Source organism: Alexandromys fortis, unplaced genomic scaffold, assembly GCF_014885135.2.
Source record: "Alexandromys fortis isolate MF-2015 unplaced genomic scaffold, M_Fortis_MF-2015_v1.1 scaffold_14, whole genome shotgun sequence".
Taxonomy (NCBI): domain Eukaryota; kingdom Metazoa; phylum Chordata; class Mammalia; order Rodentia; family Cricetidae; genus Alexandromys; species Alexandromys fortis.
This window is the reverse complement of record NW_026067910.1, coordinates 18,094,393-18,111,487: the sequence shown is the minus strand read 5'-3', so window position 1 is coordinate 18,111,487 and position 17,095 is coordinate 18,094,393. Positions and strand designations below refer to the sequence as shown.

At 38.9% G+C, this 17,095-nt stretch overlaps 1 protein-coding gene across 25 annotated transcripts in view; it reads left to right on the top strand.

The window, feature by feature from the left end:
- Positions 1-17,095, top strand: part of Epb41l2 (erythrocyte membrane protein band 4.1 like 2) — a 167,898-nt gene that overhangs the window by 103,777 nt on the left and 47,026 nt on the right. For 13 of the 25 annotated variants that reach the window (XM_050138222.1, XM_050138220.1, XM_050138211.1 and 10 more), the window contains 5 exons: positions 4,582-4,635; positions 7,284-7,326; positions 10,917-10,992; positions 14,229-14,447; positions 15,658-15,745. In XM_050138222.1, coding sequence (XP_049994179.1) covers positions 4,582-4,635; positions 7,284-7,326; positions 10,917-10,992; positions 14,229-14,447; positions 15,658-15,745 — 480 coding nt within the window. The remainder of the gene's footprint in view (positions 1-4,581; positions 4,636-7,283; positions 7,327-10,916; positions 10,993-14,228; positions 14,448-15,657; positions 15,746-17,095) is intronic. The other 12 variants (XM_050138229.1, XM_050138226.1, XM_050138225.1 and 9 more) reach the window with 1 other exon arrangement.

Below are 17,095 nucleotides of genomic sequence, written 5' to 3'. Positions count from 1 at the left end.
TGTGTTTACTTATCCCAGTAATGAAATAAAGGGGTTCAGTTTTAAGCCTGGTAATTAAATGCAAATTAAATATTTTCAACTTTCTCAGCTTTAAATCCCTGGTAGTAACTTGTAGTTTAATTCTACCTTTAGACTAAAGACAAATTACATGTCTGCTTGTTGAATAGTATGTACATTTATTAGTATTTAGAATACTCTCCTCAGAAGTAATAACACACTTCATTAAATAAACTAAGTGCCTTTTAAGGCAGTAAATTACAAGTTGGTCTTGATAATGGTTCCAATCATGTGCTTATCCATTGCTCCTGAAAGCTCCAAAAGAGAAAGTGCTGGGAACTTGGCAATTGTATCTTTTTCTGAGATTTTCTATTGGCAGATTCATAAGAATGTTTAATTTTTGTAAAATATGAAGACAAATGTTGTAAATGCTTTGTACAAACAAAATAAATAGCATTAGGACATTAGGTATTTCTGGAATATTCCTTTTGACTAAGATAGTATTTATTTATTTATTTATTTATTCATTCATTTATTTATTTATTTATTTAGTTAGTTTTTTTGAGACAGGGTTTCTCTGTGGCTTTAGAGCCTGTCCTGGAACTAGCTCTGTAGACCAGGCTGGTCTCGAACTCACAGAGATCCGCCTGCCTCTGCCTCCCGAGTGCTGGGATTAAAGGCGTGCGCCACCATCGCCCGGCCTTTGACTAAGATAGTATTTAGACAGTAGGATTTACTATTTTTTAAATTTAAACTTGGAATACACATGCCTAGTTCATGTCTTACAGCTGAACCTTTGATCCATATACTCAACTGTCTTCTGAACACTCCTGCTCTAACAGCTGTATCTTTTGTATCTAACTATATCTTCCCCTTAATGGCACCTGTCCCTGAAGAATAGTCCTGGACTCTTGTTTCTTCCTACTCTGTGAATAGCCGGGTGTCTTTGAGCTTACCTGACTTAGAAACATTGAGTGCTCACAGATTAATTCCCTGCAGCTGGCTTGAGCTTTACTCCTCAGTCTGTCTCACAGCATGCAGGTAATCCTTGATGGTGTAGCTCTCTGCTCATACATACTATGCTGCATTGACGGTTTCTTTCTCTTACTGTTTGAAAACCTGCCTTTTCTAAAGAGCTACCTAAATATCCTGTGAGGGCTTCCTGCTCGTCCCCACCCTGGGTGGGCTGTCTCCTACCATCTTTCTCCACAGCTCAAGGGAGGTGAGTTAACAGTAGCCCCTGTTACCAGCATCTGCAGTACAAACCTTATTTATGTGCTGTTTTTTTCTCATTACTCTGATTGTATCTGAAAGTAGGATGATGAAGTCTAGTGTGAGATGGAGAGTTGTGTGATGACAGGATCCGAGATTGGGCTGTGGAAGGGGATAGCCAAAGTCTGGGAGGGTAACATCGTTACTGCGGACACTAAGATAAGAAGGGGCTGCGAATACAGCTGAGAGGTAGTTTGGCCTCTTTCCTGTAAGAATATGTAAGACTAGACTGTGGTGGGCTTACTTGTATTTGTGGTTAGTGTTTGCCTATGAAATGTCAGATGAAAATGCTTGTAAAATTAGATGAGTACTTTTTTAGTACTAAAGTTTTAACTAAAGCTTCAAGAGCATACAGAGATATGTCCTTTGTGAGGTAGCTTTTCAGGAAATAAATGCTCAATTATAGTTGAGTATATAAATTATATATTTATGTGACTATAATGTTCATATTGCTTAGATTCAGAGATACCTTACTTTTTATATTTAACAAATACATATAGGTAAAATCCAATCCTCAAATTCATTTAGATGAAAAAACTTTCCTTCTTCACAGTATAACTATATAGTTTCTTTTATTTTTCTGCAGAAGATTATTGTCGTACCAATTTAGCTTCATCAGTCCAACTTGGAAGTTCTTGAAGTTTCCATTGTAGGAGAATAGGGGTGTGTTTTCCTTTGTTGTGTGTATGCCAAGGACATGCTCGGCCACCTTTCCTAGATTCCCAGCTCCAGCTTTCTGGTTCCTTTTCTTGATAGATACCATGTGTTTTTAAAGAGGTTTCAGGTACTTACTTCAGCCTTTTGTGATGTGGAAGTCAGGCAGAGCTGTAAGTATTTTATATAACAAATTGTCATGAGGGACGATCTAAACTGTCTTTAGTGTAGGTGTAATATTGTATCAGTTGTGACACTGAGTTGGAAGCCTTTCAGTTCATTTTGATTATGAAAATGTAACATTGTTAGTGTCTAAAATTTTAATTGTCTGTTGAAAAGTCTTGTAAACTTCTCTGTAGAAAATGTTAAAAGTATATAGAATCAAACAACATGTTATTCTTTTATAGAGAATTACAAGTATAAGTAGTTTTTTTTAATTCATGTTTAAGTGAATTCATCATTAAATATTCTGAATTCTCAGAGGAAGAGCAAGGAAAGAGATATCTTGATTTAGGGAGCCATTATGAGGCTAGCAAAAAAGCTGGCACTAGGGGAATTCTCAGGAATCCATAAGAATGACCCCAGCTAAGACCCTAAGCCATAGTGGGGAGGGTGTCTGAACTGACTTTCCCCTCTAATCAGATTAACTACTACCTTAATTGTCATCATAGAACCTTCATCTAGCAACTGATAGAAGCAGATAGAGAGACCCACAGCTAAGCACTGGGCTGAGTTCTGGAGTCTAGGCCAAGAGAGGGAAGATTGATAATAGGAGCAAAGGGGTCAAGGCCATGATGGAGATACCCAGAGAAACAGATGACCTGAGCTAGTGAGAGCTCACTGACTCTGGACTGATCGTGGGGGAGCCTTCATAAGACCAAACTTGACTCACTCAATGTGGGTTACAGTTGTGTGACTGGGGTAGTTTGTGGAGCCACTGGCATTGGGACCAGGATTTATCCCAAGTGCTTGAGCTGGCGTTTTGGAGCCCATTCATTTTGGAGGGATGCCTTGCTTAGCCTAGATATAGGGGGAGGGCTTTGGTCCTGCCTCAAAGTGATGTGTCAGGCTTCCTTGACTCCCATTGGGAAGTCAAGACTCTCTAAGGGGTGAATGGGGTCTAGGATTGGAGAAGGTGGGGGGAGAAGCGGGGAGTGGTAATTGGGATAGATATGTAAAATGAGAAAAGATTGTTTTTTTAATCTAAATTTAATAATAAAAAAAAACAAAAATAAATAAATTTTTAAAAAAGATACCTAACTCTCTTTTAAAGAGAAAAATAGTCTTAAATTTTTTTTGTTAATAGTGTTTGGCATTTGGCCCAGGCATTATATGTCATTTTGCTATAAGTCATATTGCAAGAAGTACTTGTTAGAAGTATAATTGATATCTAAGCTTACTTGATGTAGATTAAAACAGTTGTCTAATAGCCAGAGTATATCTTCCCAGAAGCAGAATTAAAAGCTCATAGTAAACTCTTTGCACATATAAACTAACTTTAAGCAAGAGTCTATATTTATTTTATTTAAACTTTATAATCCTCCATTCTCCAGATGTATATAGTAAGTTTCGCTGTGACGTGGGAAGCCGGTACCTTTCCTCTTGATGCCATCATTAGACTCCTGTTAGACCTGTGTGCTTAAATGTGCATAGTAAAGGGATCTCGTACAGCACTATCTACAGCACTATCTATTTCTGTAGATGAATGGAGATTTAAGACAGAACTACTCTCATCCTTTCAACATTTGCTACTATAAGGTGAATTAGTTTGAAATTGTTAAATAATCATACCTGGCCAATCTGAGGCTTCCTGAACATAAATGAAGACATCAGCAAACTTTGGTTGGGAGTGAGGGAAACAAACTCTGAAATCTTAAGATCTAGCCTGAAGAGTAATGTGAAATTGTCAAGTAGTAGAATTTTGTTTTAGTCAGGTAAATATTGTGATTTCTATTTTGCTGTTGAGGAAATTGAGGCTTAATGGAGACCAGAAATGTTTTTAAGACATAGAATTGATGGTAAATGAGAGTTTGATTCCACTTATTTCTAAACCCAAAGTCTGTGTTCATGGTTCTGTTAACCAATACTTTCTTGTAAGAAGGCTACACCCTAATGTTTCCTGAGGGGAAGGTGTACATATTTACACTTGTGTACTTGAATATGTCCACTTGCCGCCATCATTAATTTATTATCTTATTATCTCCTTTGTTAACTGATGCCATTTTCCATTTTTTAATGTGTCTTAGGCATCATTCTTCCTTTCCTTAAGTGTCAACCCAGAGAAGTTGATTTTTATTATTTTATTTTTTTGTTTGCTAAGTATGGTGGTGCACACATGTACTTTCCCAGCACTTGGGAAAGTGAGACTAGAGGGTTGGGAGTTCCAAGACCAACTTGAAACTGTACAGTGAGGCCCTATCTTAAGAATCAAAACACAATAGAAAAAAATAGTTTATACTTGGTTATGTATAATCCAGAGAAACACTTAGATTTCATAGTAAATATGTAATTTCATATTACGTTAGTATATACAAGAATATTTTATTTTTTTGCTTGAGAATTTATGCTCAGACAAATTATATACCAGTCATAATCTAATTCAAATAAAAGTAATTCAAATAAAGATAAATTTAATAAAATAATGTGTAATCATTTAAGATGACTACATCATGGAGAGGAAGGAAGCGGAAATGGAGAATTGCCAGTAAACAGGTATTGATTTTTAATACTTAATGTTAAATTTCTAAAAGTGCTAAGTAACCTAGAGAATATGAATTATATTGCCAGGCCAGCTTTTCACAGCTAGTCTCAGAGAGTATGCAGGACCGCCTGCTTCCTTGGGAGGACTAGAGTTCGCAGAGTGCAAGTCAATGTGGTTAGGAAAGGAAACCAGGTAGGCCCATGGAAAGAGTGACTTCTGCTGCTTAGTCCTATTGTGGAAGCAGCCCTGTGGTCTCTGGGTAAGGATCTTGTGCTGCGTGGTTTTTATTGGGAAAATGGAACCTCAGTTGAACTGCCATGATCAGAATGGCCCATTGCCATTAATTAGTCTTGATTGATGGTTGATGTGGGAAGGCCAGCCCACTGTGGGCAGCACCATCTGTAGGCAGGAGGGTGTGAGCTATTTAAGAAAGCTATCTCAGAATGAACCAGTGAGAGCCAGAGAGCAAGCCGTAAGCAGTATTGCTCCATGGTCTCTGCTCTGGGTCTTGATTGAGTTCCTGCTTTGTCTTCCCTCAATGATGGATTATAACTTTTAAGTGTTAGCCTTATAAACACTTTCCTCCAGTTGCTTTTGTCAGTGTTTAGCATAGCAACAGAAAAGCAAACCAGAACAGAGCTGACATAAGAAGCCACAGCAGTCTTCCCTATGTCTTGACTGGCAGTGTTGTTGGAAGTAGCCTAAGGGTGACTGCCTCAATTTGGCTTGCCATCTTGTTACTCATGTTTGTCTAGATCTGTAAACTCCTCCCTCTGCTCACTATGATCAAGTAATTGGGAGAGATTAGTGCTTCGGGTAAGGATGGAAGGGGAAGGTATGATAGCTAGGACCTAGGGTCAGTCTGTGGGATTGCAGAAGATGATGTTGCTTTCCATCGTTCTTTCCTGGAACACAGGTACCGTTTGCTTCTTTTTAGCAGGCATCTATGTGAGCTTATCCTTAAGGACCCTGAAGGTTTGGGAGGTCTGTCTCTGAGGCCAGCAATGCTCCCTTACTGTCTTTATGTGTTGGTGATACAAGGGATCTTGTTATTTGAGTTTGCACTAGTGTTCTCTGATTCCATTTTCTTCATGTGATTGTTACTTCCTTGTTTTCAATGCCACACATTTAACCTTCCTTCACCTTTCCCCAGCCTTAGTCCAGGCTGGGCTAGAAGCTGAATGATGTGCTTTTCTTGGTCTTGTGCACTTAGTATAGTTGCCATTTGTGAGTCAACTGTGTAGGACAGCAGCTGCAGGGCAAGAAAGCTGAATGCTATACTTTTTTCTAAGTGGAAAATAGAGCTGCTTCCTAACATGGCACCAGAGGTACCATTACAGGGTCCCACTGGGCCCTCACATTAATGCACCATGCAGCTGGGACACCAGTAATAATGAAACTGGGCCATGCTCTGGTGACTCTTTAATGACAGCTTTGAATATGACCAGTGTTAAAACAGAGACACATATACCTTGGATCCTTGCTGCGAGAGTTTAGACTGTGAATTGTGTAGTAAAATCTGAGGGCTACTTTCAAAGGATGCTGTTGTTAATACTTTTTAATAGTGTGCCATGTTCTGTTGCATCATTTCAATAGATTGACAGATAATTACTTACTATGTATCAAAAGATACTTCTTGCTGTATGAGAATAAAATTATATTTAAATACAAGTGTTACAACACATCATTTGGGTTACTTGTTAAAACTAGACTTATTTGCTGTAACGTCAGTTGTTTGATTCAGTGTATTGTATCTCAAAAAATGTATGTGTTCTGCATAAGGAAGTTGAATGAATTTCTTACTGTTAACAGTAGTATGGGAAAAATACAAGTACACATTTTTGAAAAATTGTGGGAACTCTTTGCATTACAGTTTGAAAGCTTTGCTATTCTTATATGGTTTAGAATTGATGTTTTGTTTTGTTAAAAAAATATACTATTTTTTTAGTGTGTTAGTTATTTCAAAACATAGAAATGAGAGGCAAACGGAAGGATATTCCTTACTTAGAATTGTGTTTTCTAACTTCAAATGAGAAAGAGAAGAGAGGAGGAAAGAAAGAAAGGATGTTAAGACCAGAAAGAAAAGTATTGTTTCTGATCCGGCATTATCTTTCCATAGCATAGAAGAGCTGGGCTGAAGGATGTGAAGACGTTGGCTTTTAGAGGTTGAAATGATTGCTTTGGATCAGGGCGTGTATACTCTGAGCCAGCAGTTTCCAATTCACATTTTAACCTTCTTACGTAACTGTGGACAGCTTATTATTTCAGTGTCTGAGGGGTGATTTGTGAGCAGTTCTGTGTAGTAAAGATTATATTTAGATAAATTACACCTTATCATTGGATAAATATTTAGATTAAATTCCGGGAAAATGAAATGCATGATATTCACCTTAAAGAAATTTTGTCCTCCCTCCCTCCCTCCCTCCCTCCCTCCCTCCGTCCCTCTCTCTCTATCTCTATCTCTCTCCTCTCCCCCCCTTTCACACACACACACACACACACACACACACACACACACACACACACACAATCCCAGTATGCTAATAGGTGAAAGCTACTTAAAATGAGCTTCATGAGATACAAGTTATGAACTGTAAACTATTCCATTTGATTTTGGGGAGAGTTCTTATGGATAATATTGTTTTCTTCCCTCCTGCAGAGCTGGCTAGATCCCGCAAAAGAAATAAAGAGACAGCTGAGAAGTGAGTATTTAAAGAACCATACTCAAATTAATTTTTAGTATTTCTGTCTATATAAAAACCTATAGGGATAAATGCTATAGTAATAACAGAATAATACGGTGATGGTTCCGTTTTGCATGCTGAAATCAATGTTTCTGTAAGACACTTGTGGAAATGTAACTGTTTAGCTGGATATGGTGCCAGTTGCTTGCAGTCCTAACACTCAAGAGGTTGAGGTAGGGGATGATGAGCTCCAGGCCACTGTAGGCTGCACAGTGCAATCCTACCTCAAAACAACAACAAAACCAAAAGGATTGTGACTGTAGCTAGCTTAGAGACTCTTCCCTTTCAGAAGGCTATAGACTTACTTTTACATGTTTGTGAAATCTGCTGATGAGAAGTAACAGGCTGACTTTTAAAAAGCACAGCGGAGTTTTGGGGGTGAAATGTTGTGTTTCTGAATGTGCTTGTGGGTGCTTGTGTGCACGTGTACATGCAAATGACAGAGGTCCACTCTTGGTTTCTTTCTTGCTTACTTTCCACCTTATTTTTTGAGATGACATTTCTCACTCAACCTGGAGCCCATCAATTTGACCAGATTTGCCAGGCCATTGAATTTACCAATCTGCCTGACACTCCAGTGTTTCCCTCCCCAAGCTGGGGTTCAAATGCATGCCACTACTGTGCCCTCTTCTCACATGGGTGCTGGAGATTGAGTTCAGTCTTCATGCTTGCACAGCAGGCTTTTACTGACTGAGCCGTCTCCTCACCTTCAGATTTCACTTTTTGTTTGAGACAGTTTGCTCATCCTAATGTACTTCCATTGTAGCTTGGAAGTGTAGATTTTAGTTGTTAGGCATATCCTATATCTGAGAGGCACACAAGCACCTCGCTCATGTCTACTAGAGTGAATACTCCAGAAATGAAAGCTGAGCAGAGGTCTTTCTTCCAGAGCTGTGTGTCTTCTCTGTGGTCCATTCCAAAGTTCCAGGTCGCTTTACCTACCTTTGACTCTGGATTTGCAGTTAGTGTTGGGTGTTCCTCTCCGTTTTTACCACTCATCTTCATTGTCGTGGTTCCCAAATGACCCCATGCTTCCCACTTAGCCAGCTTCAGCTCCCTGCGTAGATGTGCCTCTGCACACTGCCCTGCCTGGGATAGGAGTGCCTAAACACTTAGAATTGCTGAGGAGTCTCTGATAGCAAATCCAGTACTTACTTCAGAGTTTGTGAACACCTGAAACAGGTAGGGAGCCAAAGAGCAGCCTGGAACGCTTAGACTGGGGTGGGGGGGGTGGGGTTTCTGAAGAATAGTTAAGTCCCTCACAGCCCTTCTAAGACTGGACCTGAGATCAGCCATTTCCGAGAAGTAACATGCGAAGTATTAATGATAACATTTCTCCTGTATTATTCTAATGTCAAAACACTGAAACAATTCTGTTTATGCTTTCTAATCTACCTTCTGTCTCCCATGCTAGTGTCCAATCTTCTGTCTTATATTCTCTTTCCCTCTCCTCAGTAACAAAACTTAGCCGTACTATCATTTTCCCCTTCTCTACATTTATTTGTTTAATTTTATTTATTTGTGGGCAGGACTTAACTCTTGCCCTTGCTGACTGTGAATTCGCAATACTTTATAGACTCCTGAGTGCTGGGATTATAGAAATGCACAGCTACACCTGGTTTTCTGCTCTTTATTTGACCTTATCTGTTGTTCTTTTCATATCCACTTTTGTAGATTCATCTGTTTTACCTTTTAAGAATAACTTTTTATTGGCCAGTCTTTTTGCCTTGTCTAGGACTGAGGCACAGTCTAGAATTTGGAACTTTGAGCATAAAGCTAGACGAGTTCCATGCATTCTGGAGTGATTGCCTGTCCTCTCTTTGAACTACTCTGACATCCAGTGTTCATTCCCTTCTCTTTCTCCTTTGTGTTTCCTTATTCACCATTTTGAGTAGATAGAGCTACATTATGTTGGAATTATTGAAGAAACTGTCACAGACGTCCTTCCTTTGTCCCTTCTGTAACTGATAAGTGCTTTGTGAAGGGTACGCCTCAGAAAGATAGAGCGCTTTTACTTTCTCTGAACTTTGATCTGCCAGGCAACCCCAAAAGAAAGAACAGGGCGATGTCCAAAATGTGTTGGTTGGCCCATAGGGTTCTTTCCTGGGTTTACTCTATGGCACTCATTCAGAGTCGCAGGTATTTCCTGTTGGAAATCACCCTTGAGAAGAAAGCTTAAAAAGAAAGTTTGAAAACTTGACAGGAATCTTTGCAAGTAAAAGTGCTTGAAAAACTTGGAAAGCAAGACTCCTGTTGATTATGAATCACGCTCTTATGTCTTGGTTATTTTTGAAGTGTTCTTTAGAGTTATTTTGGGACGTTTGCCCTGGTGGTTTGGCAAAGCAGTAACAATTCAGCGTGACTTTTCCAAACCACCGGAGTTCTTTAAATGGCATAGTCTCCTCCACGATTGCAGCTTAGAAAGTAGTTCCCCTGTTGCAAGTGAGAAAGAACTTTTCCTTTGATTTATCATATTAGATTTTTATAGTTAATAGGCACTTAGAAAATAGATAATTGGAATTACTTAGAAGCTGGCAAGCTTAATGGTTCCCACTTACAATTTTTCTTAAATTTTGGTTATTTCTTAGTAATATACCTAATAGCTGTATGTTTGAAACCTGCCTGTGGATAATATATAAATAACCCATAATTAGTTGAACTGTTTTTTATGTAGCCAGGTAAAATTAGGGATAATAATTAAATTAAAAACCACTAATGTTTAATTTAAAAACACTTTAAGTATACTTACCGTAAAAATAGGTATATGAGGTAATTTCTTTGTTAATTTTAGCCATTCCATGATGTACACATATTTCATATATCCTTGATACCATAAATATATACAATTTTTGTCAGCTGAAAATGTTTGTTTAGTGTTCTTGGATTTTGCAAATACCTCCTTAAATATAGAGGTTCTAGTAAAAACTTGTGCAGCTCTGTGCTAGTATTAACACCTGGAAAACAGATAAACAAGGTGCTGTTGGGGAATGACAGTCTTGTTGTGACTTTACTTGATTATGGATGTGCACACACTCTCTAAAACATGAGAAACTGTTTTCTCTTAAAGTATGTCACGGTATTTTCCTCCCCTACTTTCCCATCATCAGGATCTCTTACAGACAGACATTTCCTGAATATCTACTGTGACCACTTGATCATTTTCATGGTTTGCCAACAATGTGAAAATCCCAAAGGGTGTTTGTTTTGTTTTTTAAAGGAATGAGGAATATTTAGCCCCTAGAAATCCCATGGGTGAAACAAGTTTATCTCAGAACTATTACATGGAGATTATTCAATTTATTATATGATAAATTATCATATAAAATATGTATTTATAAAAAGTAAACCTATTATCTCCTAATAGGTTTACTCTATTATAGAATTAGGTTAACTCTAATAATAGTAAACTTCTTATTCTCTAGTGGCTTACTTATATTAATTTCTAGTTTTTGAAATGTTATTGCTAATGTCTAGGTGATACTAAATTATTCTAGATAAAAAGCAAACAAGCTGTGTTTTGGTAAATAATTGACGTTTTATAATTGCAGACCTTCCCTGGCTGTTCTCTTTTAATGTGAAGTTTTATCCTCCGGATCCTTCTCAGTTGACTGAAGATATCACCAGGTACCTTGTATTCACGTTTTAAAATGCATCTTTGCTAATGACTATTATTTATTTCTGTGCTCTGTTAGTATATTTGTAACTTTAGGACTGAAAATCAAGGAAATTAAAAATGTATGGTATAAATTTTTTGTGTGCCATATGCATGCCTAGTGCCTACAGGTCAGATGAGGGATGAGTTACAGGCAGTTCTGAGCTAGTGTGTGGGTGTTGAGAAGCAACTTGGGTTCCCTATAAGAGCCCAAATGCTCTTAACAGCTAAGCTGAATGCATTCCCGCAAAGCAGTTATTAATATATATTAATCTTGTCTGAGTTTTCTGTCCTGCCTGGTTTCTGCAATCGTTAAGTCCCAAAGAAATCACACATAGGCCTACATTTATCATAAACTGCTTGGCCCATTAGCTCAGGCTTCTTATTAAGTCTTTTAGCTTACATTTTATTCTTGTCTGTGCTAGCCACATGGCTTGGTACCTTTTTCATCAAGGCAATCATATCTTCTTCTGTGTCTGTGCAGGACTTCAGAGGGAGCTTCCCTCTTCCTGTTCTCATTGACCTGCCTCTACTTCCTTTCTGGTTGTCCCACCGATACTTCCTGCCCAGTCACATAATAGGGTAATTTACGTTATAAGAGTTAATACAAAGCCTGAGCTAATGGGCCAATCAGTTTATAGTTAATGTAGACCTCTGTGTGATTTCTTTGGAACGTAAAGACTGTAGGAACTGGGCAGGACGAAATCCCGACAACATACTAATATAATTATAATTTGTTTGTTTCCTTGTTTGCCTATTATTGTGTACATGGGCGATCATGCCAGGGTACACATGTGGAAGTAAGAAGACAACTTTTGGAGTCTGTTCTCTGCTCCCACCTTGATATATGGGATCCAGGGATTGAACTCAGGTCATTCGGCTGCGAGTTCCTATAGCTACTGAGCCATCACACTAGCCTCAGAGCAGCTTTGAAAACAAAACAAAACAAACTTAGTAGTAACTTGAAGTAAACTTCAAAATAGATCTTGTTCCAAATAACTGAAGTATTGCCAGTTTCAAAACCTTATGTATGTGTGTATATATATATGTATATATTTGTTTCCCTTTATATTCAAGTCATAAAATACTTAAAGAAAATATTGCTGTCAGCTTTGTTTTCTATGTTATATGTATGATTAAAGGCATACCTTTAGTATTTCAGATTTTAATGTGACAGTGTTTATTTTTAAATAGTATGTTTGCCTGTGTTAGTTTCATTGTACAGGCATCATACAGATATTTATTGCTGAGGCTGGAAAAATGGAAAATGTTTTGTTTATTTTTACCTTGCCACCTGTTGCTAAATACCAGTCCACTACAGTGCTGATTAATTACTGTTCATCTTTTAACCTTGACTTGATTCAGTTAGCTCCAGCTAGTAAATAATGAATAGTTTTTCTGGCTGCTTAGTGAGTTGCTTTTAGGGCATAATCTCTAGTGTGTTGGCATGTCGGGGATAGAGGGTCTCGGTTGGAGTGCCTTTTAGTCATGAATTTAATGGACTTATGATGCAATGCCCTCTGTCATACATGCTCCTCCTTGCAGTAATCTGGGGATGATAATCTACGGTAACTGCAACTTTATTGCACGGGCATATGTTGATTTTTCCGTTTAAGTAAAATAGTGCTTGAGAAGTTTCCCATTCTGTGGTGGGAAGAACAGTAGGGTCTGCTATGCTGCTGAAACTGCAGTGTGTCGCATGACTAGCTATCTACTTGAGACCTGCTGATGTCCCAATTGAATCTTCACTGTGAGTTGACTTTTTGATGGTCCAGCTGTTTACACTATTCAGAATGAAGTCTCATACCATGTAAAGAAAATAGAGCTGGGAAATTCAGAAAGTTCTTGTCAGTTTTTGTTTGAAAGTTTTAGGTCGTGACTCTGAAGGAGGGAGTACTCGCATGTGAGGTTGAAGGATGTGTAACAGAGCAGGAAGTACCCTGGGTGTCAGTGCTGTAAAGTGGAGACCTAGCACAACTACCCAGGAGTTAAGGGACAACCTGGGATCCAGCTTCAAATTCAGTTTTCTAGAGAAGGTCAGTTATGTTGTGTGGTTCTAGAGGTCAAGGGAACATAAACTTCCTCAAAAAGAGGAAAATGCTCAGGCTGTAGTATCAACAAGAAGACTCATTTATCTAGAAAGTTGTGGAGCAATTGCCAGTGGTTGTGTGAATTCTTTGCTAAGTGTGGGACTGTGATGATTCTGTCCCTTGTGGGATTAGACCGCCTAGAAAGTCAGGTCTAACTAAATTGAACCTGGTGTGGGGAGCCAGAGTGCTCTCTGCCTCACCAGCCTGAGGTCTGGCCTGGAGCCTGTGCTTTACTTAACTGTGGGATAGAGAGCAAGGAAAGGGAGAAAAGTGGGTCCTACAGCCACTTAGACACAGTCAACACACAGAGAAAGAAGTCAGCTTTTACTAGGAAGGCCAGCCCTGGAAAGATGTTTTAAATGAGATCGTTGCTGTTTATTTCAAGGTCATATAATGGTGTAGTGAAACGACTCAGTCATTGACTGCAGGTAGCTGTTGCGATTACACTTACTAGCTAGGATTCCCAGGCTGCACGCCAGCTGCTTATTAATAGACCAACTTTTACTCTCACCTTCAAAGACTTGGCCATGCTGAGGCCTCACACCAGCCTCAGGCAAGTATAGGAACTTTCTTAGGACTGCAGATCAGCTCTTGCGATGTCCAAGTGCTAGCAAGGGCTTGAATGCAGAGTTAGTATGATTGTTGTTAAAGGCATTTCAGGAAAGGAAGACATTAGTAGGAAAATGGTAGAGATGAGCAAGAGTGAGCGACTACCATTTTGTCTTATAAATGATTGCTGTCAGGATATCTATTCTCCTTTAATCTTGGCACTCTGGAGGCAAGGCAGGTGAATCTCTGAGGTAGAGACCAGCCTGGTCTACAGAGTGAGTTTCAGGGCAGCCAGTGCTACACAGAGAAGCAGTGTCCTGAAAAGCAGCAACAACAAACAATGTCTAGTCTCTTAAGTTTTAGACTTAGTTTGGTAGGTAAGCCACCTGTGTAGGAGCTCAGGGAGCAGAACAGAACTTCATATTATGGAAAAGCTATTTTTGCTGTGAATAAAAATAGTTCCAGTATCAACATATGTTTGCAATGGAATATTAAAATTTAGGAATTGAGGGTGTTTTAATGTTAACTAATGTTTCTTCTCCATCCTTTTCTCTTCCTCCTCTTCACAGATATTTCTTGTGCCTTCAGCTGAGGCAGGACATCGCATCTGGCCGCCTGCCCTGTTCCTTTGTGACTCATGCTCTTTTGGGATCATATACACTGCAGGCTGAACATGGGGACTATGACCCAGAAGAGTATGACAGTATCGATCTTAGTGACTTCAAGTTTGCCCCAGACCAGACCAAGGAGATGGAAGAAAAGGTGGCAGAACTGCATAAAACTCACAGGTCTGTTGATGTGCTAGCTGGAGAGATCAATGCCGTGACAGGTAGACATAGTTTGTAATACTCCTTGATGTTCAAGGACAAGTTTTTAGTTTATTTACTTTATCTTTCTGGAACTTGCCCAGCACTGATAGAGATAACCTGCAGCTCTTGAGATGCCCTTTTATTGTTCTTCTTACTGTAACACGGAGATTATGTTCTTGAAACTAAACTAATGTGCATTCCCATATGACACTTCCTTCTCTATCCTGGCCTATCCTTAAGAGATACACAGGAAGCAGACTTGTGTATACTGGTTTCGCACTTACTTGACATTTCTTCTGCTTATTAGTGTCTTTATTACTGTATTTTATAAGAAGGCCAGGGTGGTAGTGGGGATAGATAATATCAAAACACAGTGTATATGTATTTGAGATTTTCAAAGAATGAAAATATTTTTAAAAAGCTAATGAGGAATTGAAGCATCTGGTTTTGAATTAGAAGTATAGATGGTGATGGGTATGGGATAGCCGAAGTGTGCAGCTGTCCCCACAAGTCACAGACAGTGTTCCTTTGGTTTAAGTGGTGATTATTTAAATTGCTTGAATGTTACGTATACCTTGAATACTTTGATATTTCTGTCAATATGGAGTTTTACATGGGTTTTTAAAAATCTCTCTAAGCTCCAAATTTTCAAGGCCACAATTTTATGAAATATTGACTAAAATCATTTGAATAACTTTCAGAGATTTAAAATGCTTAAGGGGCCTTATACATTTTGACTTTATTTAAAAAAATGAAAAAGATCAGTATTTGACTTTTATTTCTGTATTTAAATTCTACTCAATAGACATTTATTCTGTCACTCAGATTTGAATTTGAATTGAAATGGTATAAAATGCTATGTTGGAAATGAAGACCGTTGGGTCAGAGACCTGTTAGCTTATGTTGTACCCATTATTGCCCAGGCCTTTCCCCAGTGAGAAAAATGGAAAGCATCATTTTAAGGATAAAGTTGGTAAGTGTAGAAGTCTGCCTCCTTGACATGTGCAGGTTAAGAGTGAATGCCCGTAATGGAAAAGGTGGAGGTAGAGCTGTAGCTTGCTGCTTACTCCACTCTTCTACAGGCTCGGCCGAGTCACTGTACACTCCCAGCTCTCCAATCCCACACACTTTTTAGTCTGCTTTGGGCATGTTTGCATCTCTTGGTAACACAGTTTCTTTTGATTCTCAGGGGCTTATCTCCAGCACAAGCCGATACTCAGTTCTTAGAAAATGCAAAGAGGCTTTCCATGTATGGTGTTGACCTGCATCATGCCAAGGTATTGTAAATTCAGTGGGAATAACGTTATTCCACTTTAGTGACTGAAGTTCTAGGAAATCTCCAGTTTCACAAAGCCTGGTTCATTTTGGAAAAGGCTGTTTGTCTCCACTTGAGGTCTTTACTATTTCCTGGTGACTACTTAACAGAATTCCTGGGTGTGGGAATCGCTTGTCCTCTCCCTCCTTTGTTCTTCTCTTGTCAGTGTTTTAATGAAGCCCCCTTTGAGAGTTCTTGCCTTTACTCCTTACAGCGGTTCTGGTTCATGCTGTGCCCCAGCTTCTGCTAGACCAGTGGTTCTTAACCTGCCGGTTGTGACTGCTTTGGGGGTTGAAGGACCTTTTTAGAGGGGTCGCCTAAGATCATCAGAAAACACAGACATTCATGATGGTAGCAACATTACAGTTATGAAGTAGTGATGAAAAAATAATTTCATGATGGGGTCAGGACAACTTGAAAAATTGTTTTAAAGGATTGCACATATTAGGAAGATTGACAACCACTGTGCTAGGCCAAGTGCCCTTGTCTTGGCTACTTGTCTCGTCCTCACCTCTTTTGTTTGTTTGTTTTTGGTTGAGGGAGCAGATCTTGAAGCACGGAGAGGGCCAAAAGCAACACAGGCATGCACTGGCTTCAGGTCATGAAGTTCCACGGACTAATTGGAGAAGTAGTGCATAAATGGAACAGTGGAGACAGAAGTGTGATAGAAAGGGTGGGTTGATTGGGCAGATGCCACTGGCAAGCATTCCTGCTTCACCATCCTACATGGAGTGGTGAGACTTGAGGAGGATGAGGGGGAAAGTGATAGACAGGTTTGGTTTGTCCAGAGTTGGCATCCAAGAGATGCTCCCTGTCCGGCAGTAACACACGTAAGTGTTAGAAGTAATTATAGGTGCCTCCAGGAAGCTCCCACCCAGAAATGCCTTCCCTTTCTAGGCCTCAGATTAGTAGTTCTTGATCTTGTATTATACTTAGTACTTGCAAATGACCCTTTTATCTTTGGTGGCTTTATTTAAAATATTTTTATTGTAAAATAGTGTATTAAATTTAGCATAGAAAATAGAGCCAAACAGAAGAAAATGAAAATCACTTGAATCTCTGTGTAGAAAGTTAGTGTTTGGATGCATTTCCTTCCTTGGTTTCTTTCTTTCTTTCTTTCTTTCTTTCTTTCTTTCTTTCTTTCTTTCTATCTATCTATCTATCTATCTATCTATCTATCTATCTATCTATCATCTATCCATCCATTCATCTATCCCTATCTATCTCTCTCTTTATCTCCCCATCCATCCATCCATCTATCCATTTACTTATTTTATTACTTTTGTTTGTTTGGTTTTTTTTTTTTTTTTTT